The sequence below is a fragment of the Xenopus tropicalis genome, chromosome 4 (assembly GCF_000004195.4).
Source record: "Xenopus tropicalis strain Nigerian chromosome 4, UCB_Xtro_10.0, whole genome shotgun sequence".
In the NCBI taxonomy this organism is placed as follows: Eukaryota; Metazoa; Chordata; class Amphibia; order Anura; family Pipidae; genus Xenopus; species Xenopus tropicalis.
The window spans coordinates 151,048,324-151,067,662 of record NC_030680.2 but is presented as its reverse complement, the minus strand read 5'-3'; the positions used below and the strand labels follow the sequence as shown (position 1 = coordinate 151,067,662).

At 46.2% G+C, this 19,339-nt stretch overlaps 1 protein-coding gene across 1 annotated transcript in view; it reads left to right on the top strand.

Moving 5' to 3' along the window:
* ninj1 (ninjurin 1) overlaps positions 1-17,159 on the top strand; it is a 20,268-nt gene extending 3,109 nt beyond the window's left edge. Inside the window, 3 exon segments of the mRNA NM_001008020.1 lie at positions 11,377-11,593; positions 15,889-16,073; positions 16,604-17,159. Coding sequence (NP_001008021.2) covers positions 11,377-11,593; positions 15,889-16,040 — 369 coding nt within the window. The 3' untranslated portion in view covers positions 16,041-16,073; positions 16,604-17,159.
* The last annotated feature ends 2,180 nt before the right edge of the window (positions 17,160-19,339 follow it).

Sequence of the window (19,339 nt, the reverse complement as noted above, 5' to 3'; positions counted from 1 at the left end):
TGTCACACACGTGTGCGTTTCCAGGCGTGTATCCATGCGTGTTACCAACACTGACGTTAGAGTCCTGTGTCCTGGGGGGAAATTCCCTGCATTTTCTGCACTTACTGGAAAATCCCACCTTCCTGCCCTCAGCCCAAAGCTGCACCGGAATCCCCTTCTCCGCTCTATAAACACTGACATGTGAGTGTGCACTCACACTTTGATCTCGGGGCCCGCTGAACTTGGCTGTTTGGTGTAAGCTCCTGCTGTTAGTCGTGTAAAGGTAACCCCTGAGTTTGCTCACTTTGGGCTCTTCCGCTGCACATGCTCAGTCTGTGCGGCTCTGGGTGATTGTGTGCCAAGAGGGTTAATAAGCAAAAACTTATTTATCAAAGACTGGGTTAATGTTTTAACATTTATTAACCTGAGCAGTGAGTGACATCAAACAGGAGAAACCTCTGCCTGCCAGTGGCTCAGTGTTGGATTTGGTGGTATGTGTACCAAGATGGTTAATAAACACAAGCATTGGCCCAGTTAAGTCATATATCAAACAGTGGGTGAACATTTTAACCTTTGTTAACCTGGTCAGCGAGTGACATCAAACAGGAGAAACCTCTGCCTGCTGTAATCTGAGGAACCGCACAGGCCCACTGGCCCAGTGATACTGTTGGTGGCCCACATACTAAGAGAGCTAACATATACAAGCATTGGCCCAGTAAAGTCATTTATCAAAACAGGGGGTGAATGTATTAATCTGGGCAGTGAGTGACATCAAACAGGAGAAACATCTGCCTGCCAGTGGCTCAGTGTTGGATTTGGTGGTATGTGTACCAAGATGGTTAATAAACACAAGCATTGGCCCAGTTAAGTCATATATCAAACAGTGGGTGAACATTTTAACCTTTGTTAACCTGGTCAGCGAGTGAGATCAAACAGGAGAAACCTCTGCCTGCAAGTGTTTTAGGAGCTGTATATGCTCAGTGGCTCAGTGTTGCCTTTAGGGTATGTGCACCAAAAAGGTTAATAAACACAGTTAAGTCATTTATCAAACAGTGGGTGAACATTTTAACCTTTGTTAACCTGGTCAGTGAGTGAGATCAAACAGGAGAAACCTCTGCCTGCCAGTGGTCAGTGTTGCACTTGGTGGTATGTGTACCAAGATGGTAACTAAACACAAGCATTGGCCCAGTTAAGTCATATATCAAACAGTGGAAGAACGTTTTAACCTTTGTTAACCTGGTCAGTGAGTGAGATCAAACAGGAGAAACCTCTGCCTGCCAGTGGCTCAGTGTTGCACTGCGCGGTATGTGTACCAAGATGGTAACTAAACACAAGTATTGGGCCAGATAAATTATTTATTAAACAGTGGCTTAACATTTTAATCAGACAATGAGTGACATCAAACAGGAGAAACCTCTGCCTGGCAGAGTCTGACAAGCTGCAATGCTCAGCGCCCAGTGATACTGTTGGTGGCACACATAATAAGAAGGCTAACATATACAAGCATTGGCCCAGTAAAGTCATTTATCAAAACAGGGGGTGATTGTTTTAATGTGGGTAGCGAGCGACATCAAACAGGAGAAACCTCCGTCTATTGGTTTCCCCTTCATTTGTTTAGCAATAAATAGTCTTTACTTCCCCTTACATCCCTGGGTGTAAAGTTTATTCTAAAGTTGCAGGAATGTATGTTAGCCAGTCAGGCTCAGTGAAACTGAATTCCCATTGGACGTATCTGCTGATTGGTTACCGTGGGTTACTGTTGTTGAGCTTGGTGCTTTTTTGAGACACAATTGTTCTTCTCCCTCCTCTTTCACCATTCAGATCTTATTGGGAGTCAATAAAAATTCTCATCATTGTTGAGTTGCCCTGGTTATATTGTGTTGTACCCACCCATGGGTGCCTGAGCCTGTTCTATTTATATGATGTGTACACTTACCCTTTATTTTTGCTGTAACCTTTACTCTCTAACGCTTGTATTCAGTTAACAGTCACCCCGCTATAGTTCCAGGGGTACCCAGGGCACAAATAAGCACTCACCCCAAATCCCCCCTAACTGGCCTTCAGGCTGGGCCCCCTTAGCCCATAACAAGGTTACAGATATATAGAAACATTGGGGTAACAGTCACCCCGCTATAGTTCCAGGGGTACCCAGGGCACAAATAAGCACTCACCCCAAATCCCCCCTAACTGGCCTTCAGGCTGGGCCCCCTTAGCCCATAACAAGGTTACAGATATATAGAAACATTGGGGTAACAGTCACCCCGCTATAGTTCCAGGGGTACCCAGGGCACAAATAAGCACTCACCCCAAATCCCCCCCTAACTGGCCTTCAGGCTGGGCCCCCTTAGCCCATAACTAGGTTACACATATATAGAAACATTGGGGTAACAGTCACCCCGCTATAGTTCCAGGGGTACCCAGGGCACAAATAAGCACTCACCCCAAATCCCCCCTAACTGGCCTTCAGGCTGGGCCCCCTTAGCCCATAACAAGGTTACAGATATATAGAAACATTGGGGTAACAGTCACCCCGCTATAGTTCCAGGGGTACCCAGGGCACAAATAAGCACTCACCCCAAATCCCCCCTAACTGGCCTTCAGGCTGGGCCCCCTTAGCCCATAACAAGGTTACAGATATATAGAAACATTGGGGTAACAGTCACCCCGCTATAGTTCCAGGGGTACCCAGGGCACAAATAAGCACTCACCCCAAATCCCCCCCTAACTGGCCTTCAGGCTGGGCCCCCTTAGCCCATAACAAGGTTACAGATATATAGAAACATTGGGGTAACAGTCACCCCGCTATAGTTCCAGGGGTACCCAGGGCACAAATAAGCACTCACCCCAAATCCCCCCTAACTGGCCTTCAGGCTGGGCCCCCTTAGCCCATAACAAGGTTACAGATATATAGAAACATTGGGGTAACAGTCACCCCGCTATAGTTCCAGGGGTACCCAGGGCACAAATAAGCACTCACCCCAAATCCCCCCCTAACTGGCCTTCAGGCTGGGCCCCCTTAGCCCATAACAAGGTTACAGATATATAGAAACATTGGGGTAACAGTCACCCCGCTATAGTTCCAGGGGTACCCAGGGCACAAATAAGCACTCACCCCAAATCCCCCCCTAACTGGCCTTCAGGCTGGGCCCCCTTAGCCCATAACAAGGTTACAGATATATAGAAACATTGGGGTAACAGTCACCCCGCTATAGTTCCAGGGGTACCCAGGGCACAAATAAGCACTCACCCCAAATCCCCCCCTAACTGGCCTTCAGGCTGGGCCCCCTTAGCCCATAACAAGGTTACAGATATATAGAAACATTGGGGTAACAGTCACCCCGCTATAGTTCCAGGGGTACCCAGGGCACAAATAAGCACTCACCCCAAATCCCCCCCTAACTGGCCTTCAGGCTGGGCCCCCTTAGCCCATAACAAGGTTACAGATATATAGAAACATTGGGGTAACAGTCACCCCGCTATAGTTCCAGGGGTACCCAGGGCACAAATACCCACTCACCCCAAATCCCCCCCTTACTGGCCTTCAGGCTGGGCCCCCTTAGCCCATAACAAGGTTACAGATATATAGAAACATTGGGGTAACAGTCACCCCGCTATAGTTCCAGGGGTACCCAGGGCACAAATACCCACTCACCCCAAATCCCCCCCTAACTGGCCTTCAGGCTGGGCCCCCTTAGCCCATAACAAGGTTACAGATATATAGAAACATTGGGGTAACAGTCACCCCGCTATAGTTCCAGGGGTACCCAGGGCACAAATAAGCACCCCAAATCCCCCCCTAACTGGCCTTCAGGCTGGGCCCCCTTAGCCCATAACGAGGTTACAGATATATAGAAACATTGGGGTAACAGTCACCCCGCTATAGTTCCAGGGGTACCCAGGGCACAAATAAGCACTCACCCCAAATCCCCCCCTAACTGGCCTTCAGGCTGGGCCCCCTTAGCCCATAACAAGGTTACAGATATATAGAAACATTGGGGTAACAGTCACCCCGCTATAGTTCCAGGGGTACCCGGGGCACAAATACCCACTCACCCCAAATCCCCTCTAACTGGCCTTCAGGCTGGGCCCCCTTAGCCCATAACAAGGTTACAGATATATAGAAACATTGGGGTAACAGTCACCCCGCTATAGTTCCAGGGGTACCCAGGGCACAAATAAGCGCTCACCCCAAATCCCCCCATTTCGGCAGGTTGATAATAGGGGTACAGTTTCAGATGGCAGAAATGTCCCTCTAACCTTAGGGATGAATAATAGAATATTATATAATAGGATATAATCTATAAACAGCAGAGGCTGCAATCAACACTTCATTTTCTGCACTCAATAGGCCAGTTGCTGGCTGGCAGTTTGTAAGCTGGCTGTTAGGGATCAGCAGCACTAAGGGCTCAGGTTGGGGTCCCGCTGGGAGACCCTTCTGCCATAAAACTTATAATTTGGGTAGGAAGTAGCAATAGTCACATGACAAGCAGGAAACGCATTTCCTCTTGTGGGCAGGAAAGGGTGTATAACCTTCTCAGAATTAGAAAAAAATAAATAGTCTGCCCGACCCACTAATCGCCATTAATAGCAGGCGGGGGGGGGGGCTAATATACTCACTGAGGGATGAAACGATGCTTAGAATTAATTATAGATAACTGGCACAGTGTTAATTACCTTTTACTATAATGTAAAGAGGGATATTCTGAGACAATTTGCAATTGGTCTTCATTTTTTATTATTTGTAGTTTTTGAAATATTTAGCTCTCAAGTTTGGAATTTCAGCAGCTGGTTGCTAGGATCCAGATTACCCTAACAACCAGGCACGGATTTGAATGAGAGAAAACTGGAGCCTCACAGAGAAATATTTTTTTGGCTGCCGGGGTCAGTGACCCCCATTTGAAAGCTGCAAAATGAAGAAGGCAAATAATTAAAAAACTATAATAAAGAAAAAATGAAGACCAATTGAAAAATTGTCTATTCTACAACCCCTTTAATATAGCCTTTCACTATTGCAGGTTTTAGTTCCCCTTTAAGTTTGAATGCATACAGTCCTAACATTAAGCAGAGATTAGGATTATGCTGAAGAGAACCCTGTAATTACAGATTATATTAACGTAAGGGGTATTATCCCGGCCCTAATTGCCCCAGCTACTGGGGCAGGCCAGACAGGTCCCCAAACCCCCCCCCAGGTACACCCCACGGCATTATGGGAAATATTCCGCTTCCCACTCTGGGGCATGTAACCCTGCTCTGCTTCCCATTCGTAAAGTGGCTTAGAATTAACTTTTTTTCATTTCTCAAAAACAGTTCTTGGGTGGAGTTCCCCTTTAAACAGTTCCATCCTCTTCCTCTTCTGCAACGGATAACTTTCCTGTGGGGTCAGAAATATAAATGAGGGTCAGGGAGATATGTTACTAAATAGCCCCCATGTCTGCCCATAGCCTGTACAGAGAGATACCATAAAACTATGGCACATAGGGATTCCCCTGTACTAAGCACAATTCAGCAGGAACAGCCCCCTAAGTTTGCTCATAGCCTGTACAGAGAGATACCATAAAACTATGGCACATAGGGATTCCCCTGTACTAAGCACAATTCAGCAGGAACAGCCCCCTAAGTTTGCCCATAGCCTGTACAGAGAGATACCATAAAACTATGGCACATAGGGATTCCCCTGTACTAAGCACAATTCAGCAGGAACAGCCCCCTAAGTTTGCCCATAGCCTGTACAGAGAGATACCATAAAACTATGGCACATAGGGATTCCCCTGTACTAAGCACAATTCAGCAGGAACAGCCCCCTATGTTTGCTCATAGCCTGTACAGAGAGATACCATAAAACTATGGCACATAGGGATTCCCCTGTACTAAGCACAATTCAGCAGGAACAGCCCCCTAAGTTTGCCCATAGCCTGTACAGAGAGATACCATAAAACTATGGCACATAGGGATTCCCCTGTACTAAGCACAATTCAGCAGGAACAGCCCCTATGTTTGCCCATAGCCTGTACAGAGAGATACCATAAAACTATGGCACATAGGGATTCCCCTGTACTAAGCACAATTCAGCAGGAACAGCCCCCTAAGTTTGCCCATAGCCTGTACAGAGAGATACCATAAAACTATGGCACATAGGGATTCCCCTGTACTAAGCACAATTCAGCAGGAACAGCCCCCTAAGTTTGCTCATAGCCTGTACAGAGAGATACCATAAAACTATGGCACATAGGGATTCCCCTGTACTAAGCACAATTCAGCAGGAACAGCCCCCTAAGTTTGCCCATAGCCCGTACAGAGAGATACCATAAAACTATGGCACATAGGGATTCCCCTGTACTAAGCACAATTCAGCAGGAACAGCCCCTAATAGGATTCCTCTATAGAAAACAGGCCCCATAGAGAATGCTGCTGATGAACTGGAGGTAGTGGTTCTGGTCCATAATTAATTGCTTCTCTGGTCCCTGTTTGGGTCTGCGGTGCTGAGGTTCAGCCCAATACTGTCCCACTTCCCCTTAGCTGCAAATTCACTCAGAACTTTCTCTCAAACACAAAATGAAAGTACCTCTCGCTGTTCTACCCTGTCCGGGGGCAGAACCCAGGGCCCAAACTAAGGGGCTTATTTACCAAAGGGTGAGACATTTCTCTCCCCATATTCCCACGCCCCAAAACCAATTTCAGCAGAGATCTGAATTACGGAAAGATCCTTTATATGGAAAACCCCAGCTCCCAAGCACATTGGATAACAGGTCCCATACCTGTATGTGAAACATTGCTGTAATTATACTCAGTAGTCGCAACTGTCACAAGTCACTGCGTATACAGCCCCCGGGGGCACAAACGCCGCACAGTCATGTGCCTGCAGAACAAACACTTGTTTATAGGGGGGGGGGCAGAACACAGCACTCTGGGTAATTCTCAGGGTATAGGGGCAGAACACAGCACTCTGGGTAATACTCAGGGTATAGGGGTAGAACACAGCACTCTGGGTAATACTCAGGGTATAGGGGCAGAACACAGCACTCTGGGTAATACTCAGGGTATAGGGGCAGAACACAGCACTCTGGGTAATACTCAGGGTATAGGGGCAGAACACAGCACTCTGGGTAATACTCAGGGTATAGGGGTAGAAAACAGCACTCTGGGTAATACTCAGGGTATAGGGGCAGAACATAGCACTCTGGGTAATACTCAGGGTATAGGGGCAGAACACAGCACTCTGGGTAATACTCAGGGTATAGGGGTAGAAAACAGCACTCTGGGTAATACTCAGGGTATAGGGGCAGAACACAGCACTCTGGGTAATACTCAGGGTATAGGGGCAGAACACAGCACTCTGGGTAATACTCAGGGTATAGGGGCAGAACACAGCACTCTGTGTAATACTCAGGGTATAGGGGTAGAAAACAGCACTCTGGGTAATACTCAGGGTATAGGGGCAGAACACAGCACTCTGGGTAATACTCAGGGTATAGGGGCAGAACACAGCACTCTGGGTAATACTCAGGGTATAGGGGCAGAACACAGCACTCTGGGTAATACTCAGGGTATAGGGGCAGAACACAGCACTCTGGGTAATACTCAGGGTATAGGGGCAGAACACAGCACTCTGGGTAATACTCAGGGTATAGGGGCAGAACACAGCACTCTGTGTAATACTCAGGGTATAGGGGTAGAACACAGCACTCTGGGTAATACTCAGGGTATAGGGGTAGAACACAGCACTCTGGGTAATACTCAGGGTATAGGGGCAGAACACCGCACTCTGGGTCATTCTTGGGATATAGGGGCAAAACACAGCACTCTGGGTAATACTCAGGGTATAGGGGTAGAACACAGCACTCTGGGTCATTCTTGGGATATAGGGGCAAAACACAGCACTCTGGGTAATACTCAGGGTATAGGGGCAGAACACCGCACTCTGGGTAATACTCAGGGTATAGGGGCAGAACACCGCACTCTGGGTAATTCTCAAGGTATAGGGGCAGAACACAGCACTCTGGGTAATACTCAAATTTATAGTATGTATCTCTTCACTTGCCCCATGTACAGAGAAATATTGAAGCATTTGTGCCCCGGACCCCCTGGGTCTCTCCAGTAGCCGCACTCGTGTTACTGCTGCTCTCTCTTGCCTGCCTGTCACTAGTGGAACAGTTGGGGCAGCAGTGCTGATAGGCGAGGGGGGCGGCAGTGCTGATAGGCGAGGGGGCAGCAGTGCTGATAGGCGAGGGGGGCAGCAGTGCTGATAGGCGAGGGGCAGCAGTGCTGATAGGCGAGGGGGGCAGCAGTGCTGATAGGCGAGGGGGGCAGCAGTGCTGATAGGCGAGGGGGCAGCAGTGCTGATAGGCGAGGGGGGCAGCAGTGCTGATAGGCGAGGGGGCAGCAGTGCTGATAGGCGAGGGGGCGCGGGCCAGGCAGTGCTGATAGGCGAGGGGGGCAGCAGTGCTGATAGGCGAGGGGGCAGCAGTGCTGATAGGCGAGGGGGCAGCAGTGCTGATAGGCGAGGGGGGCAGCAGTGCTGATAGGCGAGGGGGGCAGCAGTGCTGATAGGCGAGGGGGCAGCAGTGCTGATAGGCGAGGGGGGCAGCAGTGCTGATAGGCGAGGGGGCAGCAGTGCTGATAGGCGAGGGGGGCAGCAGTGCTGATAGGCGAGGGGGGCAGCAGTGCTGATAGGCGAGGGGGGCAGCAGTGCTGATAGGCGAGGGGGCAGCAGTGCTGATAGGCGAGGGGCAGCAGTGCTGATAGGCGAGGGGGCAGCAGTGCTGATAGGCGAGGGGGCAGCAGTGCTGATAGGCGAGGGGGCAGCAGTGCTGATAGGCGAGGGGGCAGTAGTGCTGATAGGCGAGGGGGGCAGCAGTGCTGATAGGTGAGGGGGGCAGCAGTGCTGATAGGCGAGGGGGGCAGCAGTGGTGATAGGCGAGGGGGCGAGGGGGCAGCAGTGCTGATAGGTGAGGGGGGCAGCAGTGCTGATAGGCGAGGGGGCAGCAGTGCTGATAGGCGAGGGGGGCAGCAGTGCTGATAGGCGAGGGGGCAGCAGTGCTGATAGGTGAGGGGGGCAGCAGTGCTGATAGGTGAGGGGGGCAGCAGTGCTGATAGGCGAGGGGGCAGCAGTGCTGATAGGCGAGGGGGGCAGCAGTGCTGATAGGCGAAAAGGCTTCTTATTAGGGCTAAATAACACAATCGGGTGGCTATGGGCTAATGAATGGGCAATGGCTGAACAGGTATCACCTTCATAGAAGCTAGGCACAATATATATATATATAAATATATTTTTTTTCACGAGACAAATATGGAAGAGTGTATAGTTGCCCTTTAATCTTCCTATTGGTACATTATTAAAGCTTGGCTTGGGCTTTGCACATAAACGATCACTTTGTAATGAGTGTAAAAGAGCAAATATTGGTCAATTCATGGGGATAAGTAAATATTGGGCTGAACGACCCATTTCCCCTGTGGTTTCTGGGTAAGGAATAAGAGCCCAGTGCATTATGGGTCCGACCCAGGGATTTCCACCAAAGGGAAAGTAAAACCCAGATTTGTATTTGCTCAACTGACTGTTCTGTTTAATCCTGAATATACAGGCAGGTACCGACCCGTGTTCTACTGAGCCCTGGGCCCCGGCCGTCAGGTCCGGTATCAGTAACTGCCATTAATTATTAACACCGGGTCTCTGCTCTGTTACTCCCAGTGTTCTTTTAGTTTTCTATTAAACTGGGTCAGTCAGGTCAGTCATTCAAGCCTGGGCCCCCCTGTTGGTCCCACAAGGCAGTGCGGCGACCTCCCTAGTTCAGCCAATCACCTTGGACCTGAAGGAGTTGTACAGGGACCCTAGGCTGTGCTGGTTGCTTAGTTTAATAACATATTTTTACCTATTTACTGCTATACATTCCCTGCTACATTGGTACACAGAATGATTCAGGCCCATTAAGTCGCTTGGCCACAGAGCTTACAATCTATATCATTCATCCAAGGAATTCAGAAACTTACTTTTTCAGATACCCGCTCTGGGCAAAGCCGCCGCCCACTCTCCAAAATGACATTGGTGCTCTTGGAAAATGCTTGCTAATTAACTTGTGGGTGTAGATTATCTCTTTGTGGGCGGAGCCAATTAAACCCTTTCTGTGAGTCTGAAGGGCAACAAACTGAAATAGGAGTTGTATTGCTATGTGTCCAGCCTAGTCGTTTCTTTAAAAGAACAAAGCCCCTACTATCTACCACTCCCACCACTTAAAAGTAAATCAGTAGAGTGTTTAAATAGAGACAGCGAGCTCTATATAAACAATCCCCTCCCTTCCCCAGTTACTGCCTGTGTCTCAGGTTTAAGTGATGGGTGTTTATATTGCTGCAATGAGAATATGGACACTCTCCATATGTTACACATTCCCCACATTCCCTTGTTGCCCAAATTATCATTAGGATGATAGTTATACTATTATTTTGTGACATTATTTTCAGAGTTGGACTGGGGTAACTGGTTCCCACCAGGAAATGGCCGTGTGTTCCACAGTGGAATGCAAAGCAGCGGTATGGGGGTGGAGCTTATTGTGTGCCCAGAACATTCCTTCTCTGTATATTTGTATTTATACATATGGGTAGGGGGTGCCATAGTGTTTCCCTTAGACAGTACAGTATGGGGGTACAGCTTATTGTGTGCCCAGAACATTCCTTCTCTGTATATTTGTATTTATACATATGGGTAGGGGGTGCCATAGTGTTTCCCTTAGACAGTACAGTATGGGGGTACAGCTTATTGTGTGCCCAGAACATTTCCTCTCTGTATATCTGTATATATAGAGCCATGAGTATAAGGCCACTCTGGAAATATAAAGTGATGAAGATGATGAGAGCTAATGATATTCTGTATGGCATCTCTCTCCCATGGGAAATACAATGGGCATCTTTGTAGTTGAATGAATTGTAGGCTGCTCAGAAGAAATGAAATGGACAATAATGAGTCTCATCAGCTGCTGCTTTATCTCCATGTTCCATGGTTCCAGAACCCCCCCCCCATACAGTGTGTGAGCCCAACCCAGGCGCTGAGCTCTGACAGAGGGGCCCATTGAGGGGTCCCGGCAGAAAGGGTAAATCCCCCGGCAGAAAGGGTAAATTCCACAGCTGCCGAGGGTTTATAGGATCAGCCTTTAATGTGTCAAATATAGAGATAAAGAATGTGAAGGTTCCTGGAACTGGAAGGCATTTTGTGCAATGTAACCAGTGTCTCCGTGCTACAGCGCTACATCTGCTCTTTTTGTATAAACAAACCCCCGCCCAGTGTTTGTGTGACCATTGCCAAGTGGCCGCTAGTAATGACTACATGTATTTATGAGGTGTGAGACAGGCAGGCTCTTTTGCATCATGCAGGTTATTATGTGATTGGATAATCCTTTCCTCCTATTGCAGGTAACAGCCAGGAGGCCGCTGAATATCAATCACTATGCCAATAAGAAGAGCGTAGCAGAGAGCATGCTGGATGTTGCTTTGCTTATGGCCAACGCCTCACAGATGAAAGCAGTCATTGACCAGGGGCCCAGCTTCTCATACTATGTACCGCTCCTCGTCCTGATCTCCATTTCCTTCGTGTTGCAGGTCATTGTTGGAGTTCTGCTCATCTTTATTGGTTAGTACCTGCTATCACTGTAGAGCTACAGTCAGGGGCGGGTCTTTATCTTTTCCTTACCTGGTTAGTACCCACTCTCGATTCAGAGTAACAGTCCTCAGGGGTGGGTATTTCTTTTTTCCTTCATTGGTTAGTACCTGTTTCTAATACAGACTAACACTCCTCAGGGGTGGGTCTTTATCTTTTCCTTACCTGGTTAGTACCCACTCTTGATACAGACTAACACTCCTCAGGGGTGGGTCTTTATCTTTTCCTTACCTGGTTAGTACCCACTCTTGATACAGACTAACACTCCTCAGGGGTGGGTCTTTATCTTTTCCTTACCTGGTTAGTACCCACTCTCGATTCAGAGTAACAGTCCTCAGGGGTGGGTATTTCTTTTTTCCTTCATTGGTTAGTACCTGTTTCTAATACAGACTAACACTCCTCAGGGGTGGGTCTTTATCTTTTCCTTACCTGGTTAGTACCCACTCTTGATACAGACTAACACTCCTCAGGGGCGGGTCTTTATCTTTTCCTTACCTGGTTAGTACCCACTCTTGATACAGAGTAACACTCCTCGGGGGCAAGTCTTTATCTTTTCCTTACCTGGTTAGTACCCACTCTTGATACAGAGTAACACTCCTCAGGGGCGGGTCTTTATCTTTTCCTTACCTGGTTAGTACCCACTCTTGATACAGAGTAACACTCCTCAGGGGCGGGTCTTTATCTTTTCCTTACCTGGTTAGTACCCACTCTTGATACAGAGTAACACTCCTCAGGGGCGGGTCTTTATCTTTTCCTTACCTGGTTAGTACCCACTCTTGATCCAGAGTAACAGTCCTCAGGGGTGGGTATTTCTCTTTTCCTTCATTGGTTAGTACCTGTTTCTAATACAGAGTAACACTCCTCGGGGGCAAGTCTTTATCTTTTCCTTACCTGGTTAGTACCCACTCTTGATACAGAGTAACACCCCTCTGGAAAGTGTCTTTATATTTTCCCTAACTGCTTAGTACCTGTTTCTAATACAAAGTAACAGTCCTCAGGGGTGGGTCTTTACTTGCACCCCGTCTAGTAATGTGTTATTAGGGTGCAATATGCCTTAGGCCACTGCCCCACCCAATAAATACCCATGCAAAATAAAGGGTACCTCTGTATTGGTTGGACTTGAACCTCTAAGGGAAAATACACAAGTATTTTGTAGACTAAATACATTTACAGTTACTTCAAATACTTGTTGGGGCAAAAGAGTAGTAACATAAAGGGCAATGTTAAGAAATGAATAATAATGCAAAAAAAAAGGAAATGCAATATATGAAAAGATCTAGTTGCCAGGGTTACTGGGCAGAAAGTGTTGATGGCACCAGACTGCACAGGGCAAGGGCTTTGGGCTTTTGGGGCAATTCCCAGGCAATGGTAGAAATGATTTAGTTTGCCATAAGGAGTTTTATTGTAGCTTTATATGAGAGCAAGTCAGTGCCGGTGCAGTAGTTATGAGCAGGCAGAACATGACCCGGCCCGACCCAAACCCCCCCCCAACACACAGAAACACTGAGGTTATTCAGTCCATGACGTTAGTGGCAGCTCTCATGGTTTGTAAGTGTTTGTAAGGGCTCCTCCCAGGGATGGCTCAGTCCCTTAGCTCATAGCTCATTTCCTAGAGAGGGTCTGGCTCTTTTATAGGCCACTGAGGTGGGGCCGGAGCCATAAGGGCCTCGATATTATACCCAAGTGCCCCCCAACACCCACCAGTCAGAATTGCTCCTGCCGGCAGCTCTGTCAGTATAGAAAGGCCTGGGCACTGTTCTATTAGCAATAGTGATTCAGTGACTGAACCCCATTTTGAGGGCCGAGGGCTTGTGTGTCAGTTGGGGTCAGAATTGGGGGGACTGGGGTTTCCAGAGACAGGAATAATAGTTGTTCAGTGAGCAGAATCGCTCCTAAATAGTTAAATGGGAAACATGAGACCCGACTATAGGGAACAATGGGCGCCACTAACCTGCTGGTCTGACAGTTAGTTGGGGGCGGGGCTATTGTTATTGCTCACCCACTGAGCATGAATAGAACTGACTCATGTCACTAAATGGAACTGACTAACTTCAGCTTTTTGCCCTGAATGTGATTCCACTTCTGCAAACAGACTGTATATGGGTGTGAAATAGAGAAATATATCAGAAACGTGAAAACGGATCCTTTTGTTTTTTTATCTCCCACATGTTCTTAGTCACTAAGATAAAAAATAGCAAATACTGTATAAACACCAGGGGTCTAATCAGTTTTCCATTTCTAGCAAACTCTATGAACGATAGCTTTCAACAGCAGCAGTATAATAAGCTAACTAACCCAACATCCTCAATATAATGAGCTAACTAACCCAACAGCAACCATATAATGAGCTAACTAACCCAACATCCTCAATATAATGAGCTAACTAACCCAACAGCAACCATATAATGAGCTAACTAACCCAACATCTGCAATATAACAAGCTAACTAACCCAACAGCAACCATATAATGAGCTAACTAACCCAACAGCAATCATGTAATGAGCTAACTAACCCAACAGCAACCATATAATGAGCTAACTAACCCAACAGCAACCATATAATGAGCTAACTAACCCAACAGCAACCATATAATGAGCTAACTAACCCAACAGCAACCATATAATGAGCTAACTAACCCAACAGCAACCATATAATGAGCTAACTAACCCAACATCCTCAATATAATGAGATAACTAACCCAACAGCAACCATATAATGAGCTAACTAACCCAACATCCTCAATATAATGAGATAACTAACCCAACAGCAACCATATAATGAGCTAACTAACCCAACATCCACAATATAATGAGATAACTAACCCAACAGCAACCATATAATGAGCTAACTAACCCAACAGCAACCATATAATGAGCTAACTAACCCAACAGCAACCATATAATGAGCTAACTAACCCAACAGCAACCATATAATGAGCTAACTAACCCAACAGCAACCATATAATGAGCTAACTAACTCAACAGCAACCATATAATGAGCTAACTAACCCAACATCTGCAATATAACGAGCTAACTAACCCAACAGCAACCATATAATGAGCTAACTAACCCAACAGCAACCATATAATGAGCTAACTAACCCAACATCCTCAATATAATGAGCTAACTAACCCAACAGCAACCGTATAATAAGCTAACTAAACCTACATCCTCAATATAATGAGATAACTAACCAAACAGTGTACAAGTTGCCCCAGGGACTGGTCCGATTGCCATCTTGAGTCAGGAAGGAATTTTTTCCCCTCTGGGGCAAATTAGAGAGGCTTCAGATGGGGTTTTTGCCTTCCTCTGGATCAACTAGTAGTTAGGCACGTTATATATAGGCATTATGGTTGAACTTGATGGACGTATGTCTTTTTTCAACCCAACTTACTATGTTACTATGTAACAGCTGCAGTATAATGAGCTAACTAACCCAACAGTAGCCATGTAATGAGCCAACTAACCCAACAGCAACAGTATAATGAGCTAACTAACCCAACAGTAGCCATGTAATGAGCCAACTAACCCAACAGCAACAGTATAATGAGCTAACTAACCTCTGGATCAACTAGTAGTTAGGCACGTTATATATAGGCATTATGGTTGAACTTGATGGACGTATGTCTTTTTTCAACCCAACTTACTATGTTACTATGTAACAGCTGCAGTATAATGAGCTAACTAACCCAACAGTAGCCATGTAATGAGCCAACTAACCCAACAGCAACAGTATAATGAGCTAACTAACCCAACAGTAGCCATGTAATGAGCTAACTAACCCAACAGCAGCCATGTAATGAGCTAACTAACCCAACAGCAACAGTATAATGAGCTAACTAACCCAACAGTAGCCATGTAATGAGCTAACTAACCCAACAGCAGCAGTATAATGAGCTAACTAACCCAACAGTAGCAGTATAATGAGCTAACTAACCCAACAGTAGCCATATAATGAGCTAACTAACCCAACAGTAGCCATATAATGAGCTAACTAACCCAACAGTAGCAGTACAATGAGCTAACTAACCCAACAGTAGCCATATAATGAGCTAACTAACCCAACAGTAGCAGTACAATGAGCTAACTAACCCAACAGTAGCAGTACAATGAGCTAACTAACCCAACAGTAGCAGTACAATGAGCTAACTAACCCAACAGTAGCAGTACAATGAGCTAACTAACCCAACAGTAGCAGTACAATGAGCTAACTAACCCAACAGTAGCAGTACAATGAGCTAACTAACCCATGTTCTGTTCATATGCAGTGAAGTATGATCTGAACAATCCGGCCAAACATTACATACTGGACATTCTGGAGAATACAGCCACGGGCCTGGTGTTTATTATAGTGGTCGTCAATGTTCTGGTCACGGCGTTTGGAGTTCAGAAACCCTTGGGGGGTTCACCCAGTGTCTGAGTTCCCCCTGCACCAGGGGGCGCCCCAGCAATGGTAAGTTGGCTTCCTAACCCATTAGCTGCAATATAATGATATTTATGGGGCTGTTTATCTCTAAATGACCCTGTTACACAGCAAATAATTCCCTCTGCCATTTAACCTTTTATTCTTCAACCAACAAATGTATTTGTAGCTGTAATATTGGTGTGTAGGCGCCATCTCAGTGCCTTGTGCCTGAGTCTGAGCTTTCAGCCAGCGCTACACATTAGAACTGCTTTCAGCTAACCTATTGTTTCTCCTACTCCCATGTAACTGGAGGAGTCCCAAGCCGGACTTGGATTTCTTACTATTGAGTGCTATTCTGATACCTACTGGGAGCTGCTATCTTGCTCCCTTCCCATTGTTCTGCTGATCGGCTGCTGGGGGTGAGGGGGGGATATCACTCCAACTTGCAGCGCAGCAGTAAAGTGTGCCTGAAGTTTATCAGAGCACAGGTCACATGGCTGTGGCACCCTGGGAAATTAAGTATATGGCTAGCCCCATTTATATACTTATTCTATTCTTTTTTCCTTCTATCTTCCCAGAAGTCTCCCCGTCGGACACATGAAGGAATGGAGTATATTACACCCCAGAGCCAGTTGCCTGAGGATCAAACCCCAAGTGCTTCCAATCACTGCCCCGGGGGCCCCCCATTGTGCGGCATTACTATGTTCTGTGTTTCTCCCAGTTTGGGGGGTGCTGCCTGGAACCGATCGACTGTGTCTCCCTGGGAAGGATTCACCCCACCCCCCCCCCGACTCAGGAAGAGAGAGAATTTCCAAATTCCTGGATTTTGCAACATGAAGCTGCTACTAAGTAGCTCTGTGTGTCTTCACGCATAGGGACTGATATAAGGAATAATAACTGGTCAGTTGCATACAGACTGTTTAACCCCTTCCCTACTGCTAGCCTGCTCTCACTATTGGTTTTCCTGTTGCACTTTGTATGTATGATTACTATGTATATGAGCCCCACCGGTCACTTACCTACTGATCTCTGCATGATGGAACAAGGGGCAACCATTGGCCGCCTTTGGCTATTCATGAAACCCCCAGATCCCCCAGAAGCAAATTAAAACAGAAGGACCTATGTTGCCAGAAAGCAAAGCTGCACCGTCACATTAATGGGGCTGTTCACCTAAATGTTCAGTATGATGTAGAGGGTGCTATTCTGGAACTGTTTGCAATTGGTCTTCATTTTTTATCATTTGCGGTTTTTGTTCAGCAGCTTTTCAGTTTGGAAATTTAGCAGCCATGTGGTTGCTAGGGTCCAAATTTCTCCAGCAACCAGGCTTTGGTTTGAATGAGATACCGGAATTCGAATAGCAGCGGGTCTGAACAGAAAGATATGTAATAAAAAGTAACAATAACAATAAAACTGGAGCCTCACAGAGCAATAGGGTTTGGCTGCCGGGGTCAGTGACCCCCATTTGAAAGCTGCAAAGAGGCAGAAGAGGCAAATAATTCAAAATTGATAGAAAATAAAAAGTGTAGACCAATGGAAAGGCTGCTAAGAACAGGTCATTCTATAACATACTAAAAGTTACCCTAAAGGTGAATCCCCATTAACCCTTCTGGTTCTGTGTGCCTCCCAGTGACCCACAACAAAACCTTGGGCAAAGTAATAGCCCCCTAGAGACCCCTGGGCTTGGCTCCCAGCAGGAGAATGGGACTGAGTTGGGCAGAATTTCCAGGGTTTATACTAATGCAAATAGATGTATAGGGCTGTATATAGAAGTATATAGGGCTGTATATAGATGTATAGGGCTGTATATAGATGTATAGGGCTGTATATAGATGTATATGTCTATAGGGCTGTATATAGAAGTATATAGGGCTGTATGTAGATGTATAGGGCTGTATATAGATGTATAGGGCTGTATATAGAAGTATATAGGGCTGTATGTAGATGTATAGGGCTGTATATAGATGTATAGGGCTGTATATAGAAGTATATAGGGCTGTATATAGATGTATAGGGCTGTATATAGATGTATATAGGGCTGTATATAGATGTATAGGGCTGTATATAGAAGTATATAGGGCTGTATATAGATGTATATAGGGCTGTATATAGATGTATAGGGCTGTATATAGAAGTATATAGGGCTGTATATAGATGTATAGGGCTGTATATAGAAGTATATAGGGCTGTATATAGATGTATAGGGCTGTATATAGAAGTATATAGGGCTGTATATAGATGTATAGGGCTGTATATAGATGTATATGTCTATAGGGCTGTATATAGAAGTATATAGGGCTGTATATAGATGTATAGGGCTGTATATAGATGTATAGGGCTGTATGTAGAAGTATATAGGACTGTATATAGATGTATAGGGCTGTATATAGAAGTATATAGGGCTGTATATAGATGTATATGTCTATAGGGCTGTATATAGAAGTATATAGGGCTGTATATAGATGTATATGTCTATAGGGCTGTATATAGAAGTATATAGGGCTGTATATAGATGTATAGGGCTGTATATAGAAGTATATAGGGCTGTATATAGATGTATAGGGCTGTATATAGAAGTATATAGGGCTGTATATAGATGTATAGGGCTGTATATAGAAGTATATAGGGCTGTATATAGATGTATAGGGCTGTATGAGACACTGATGCCCACACAGAGTCCCAGCATGTGTAGCTGAATTACAACTCTCAACCAAAGTCCCCCTGGGGATTCTGGGAGATGTTTGAACCAAAGTTTCACACCGGTGCTTTATTCCACTGTGTTTTTAAGATCAGATATCACTTTTATTACTGAGAATATTCTGCCCGGAACCTCTGAGGGGTCCTGTAAGGTAAAATATGGTCTCTTGGTGCCTATAATCTATACAAGTGCCTAAATCTCATATCATTGGAGGATTTGCTACATAACAAACCAGGCTATGGAATTATCCACTATACACATACATACGTACAATGGAGTAGCCACCCTAGCACCCACCCAGCCCTCCCACCCCTGGAGATGGGGGAACTTTTTGGACCTATAGAGAAAGCAGACCCCACGGTCCGGGCCCCCCCCCCTGCAACTGTAGGGTCTGCTTTCTCTATAGATACACCCCTGGGAATATATATTCACCCCTCAATCTAAACCACTGCATGTTATTGGGGCTACTTAAACCGTTAGTATTAAAGCGCTTGTCCCTCACTCAGCACTACACATGTTCCAGCCAGACCCAACTGGAGTCACATGGACCTCATTGCCCCCCCCCAACTGTCATCAATAAATGTCACCCAAGGGCTTTGGTTTCCCATCTTCCACCATT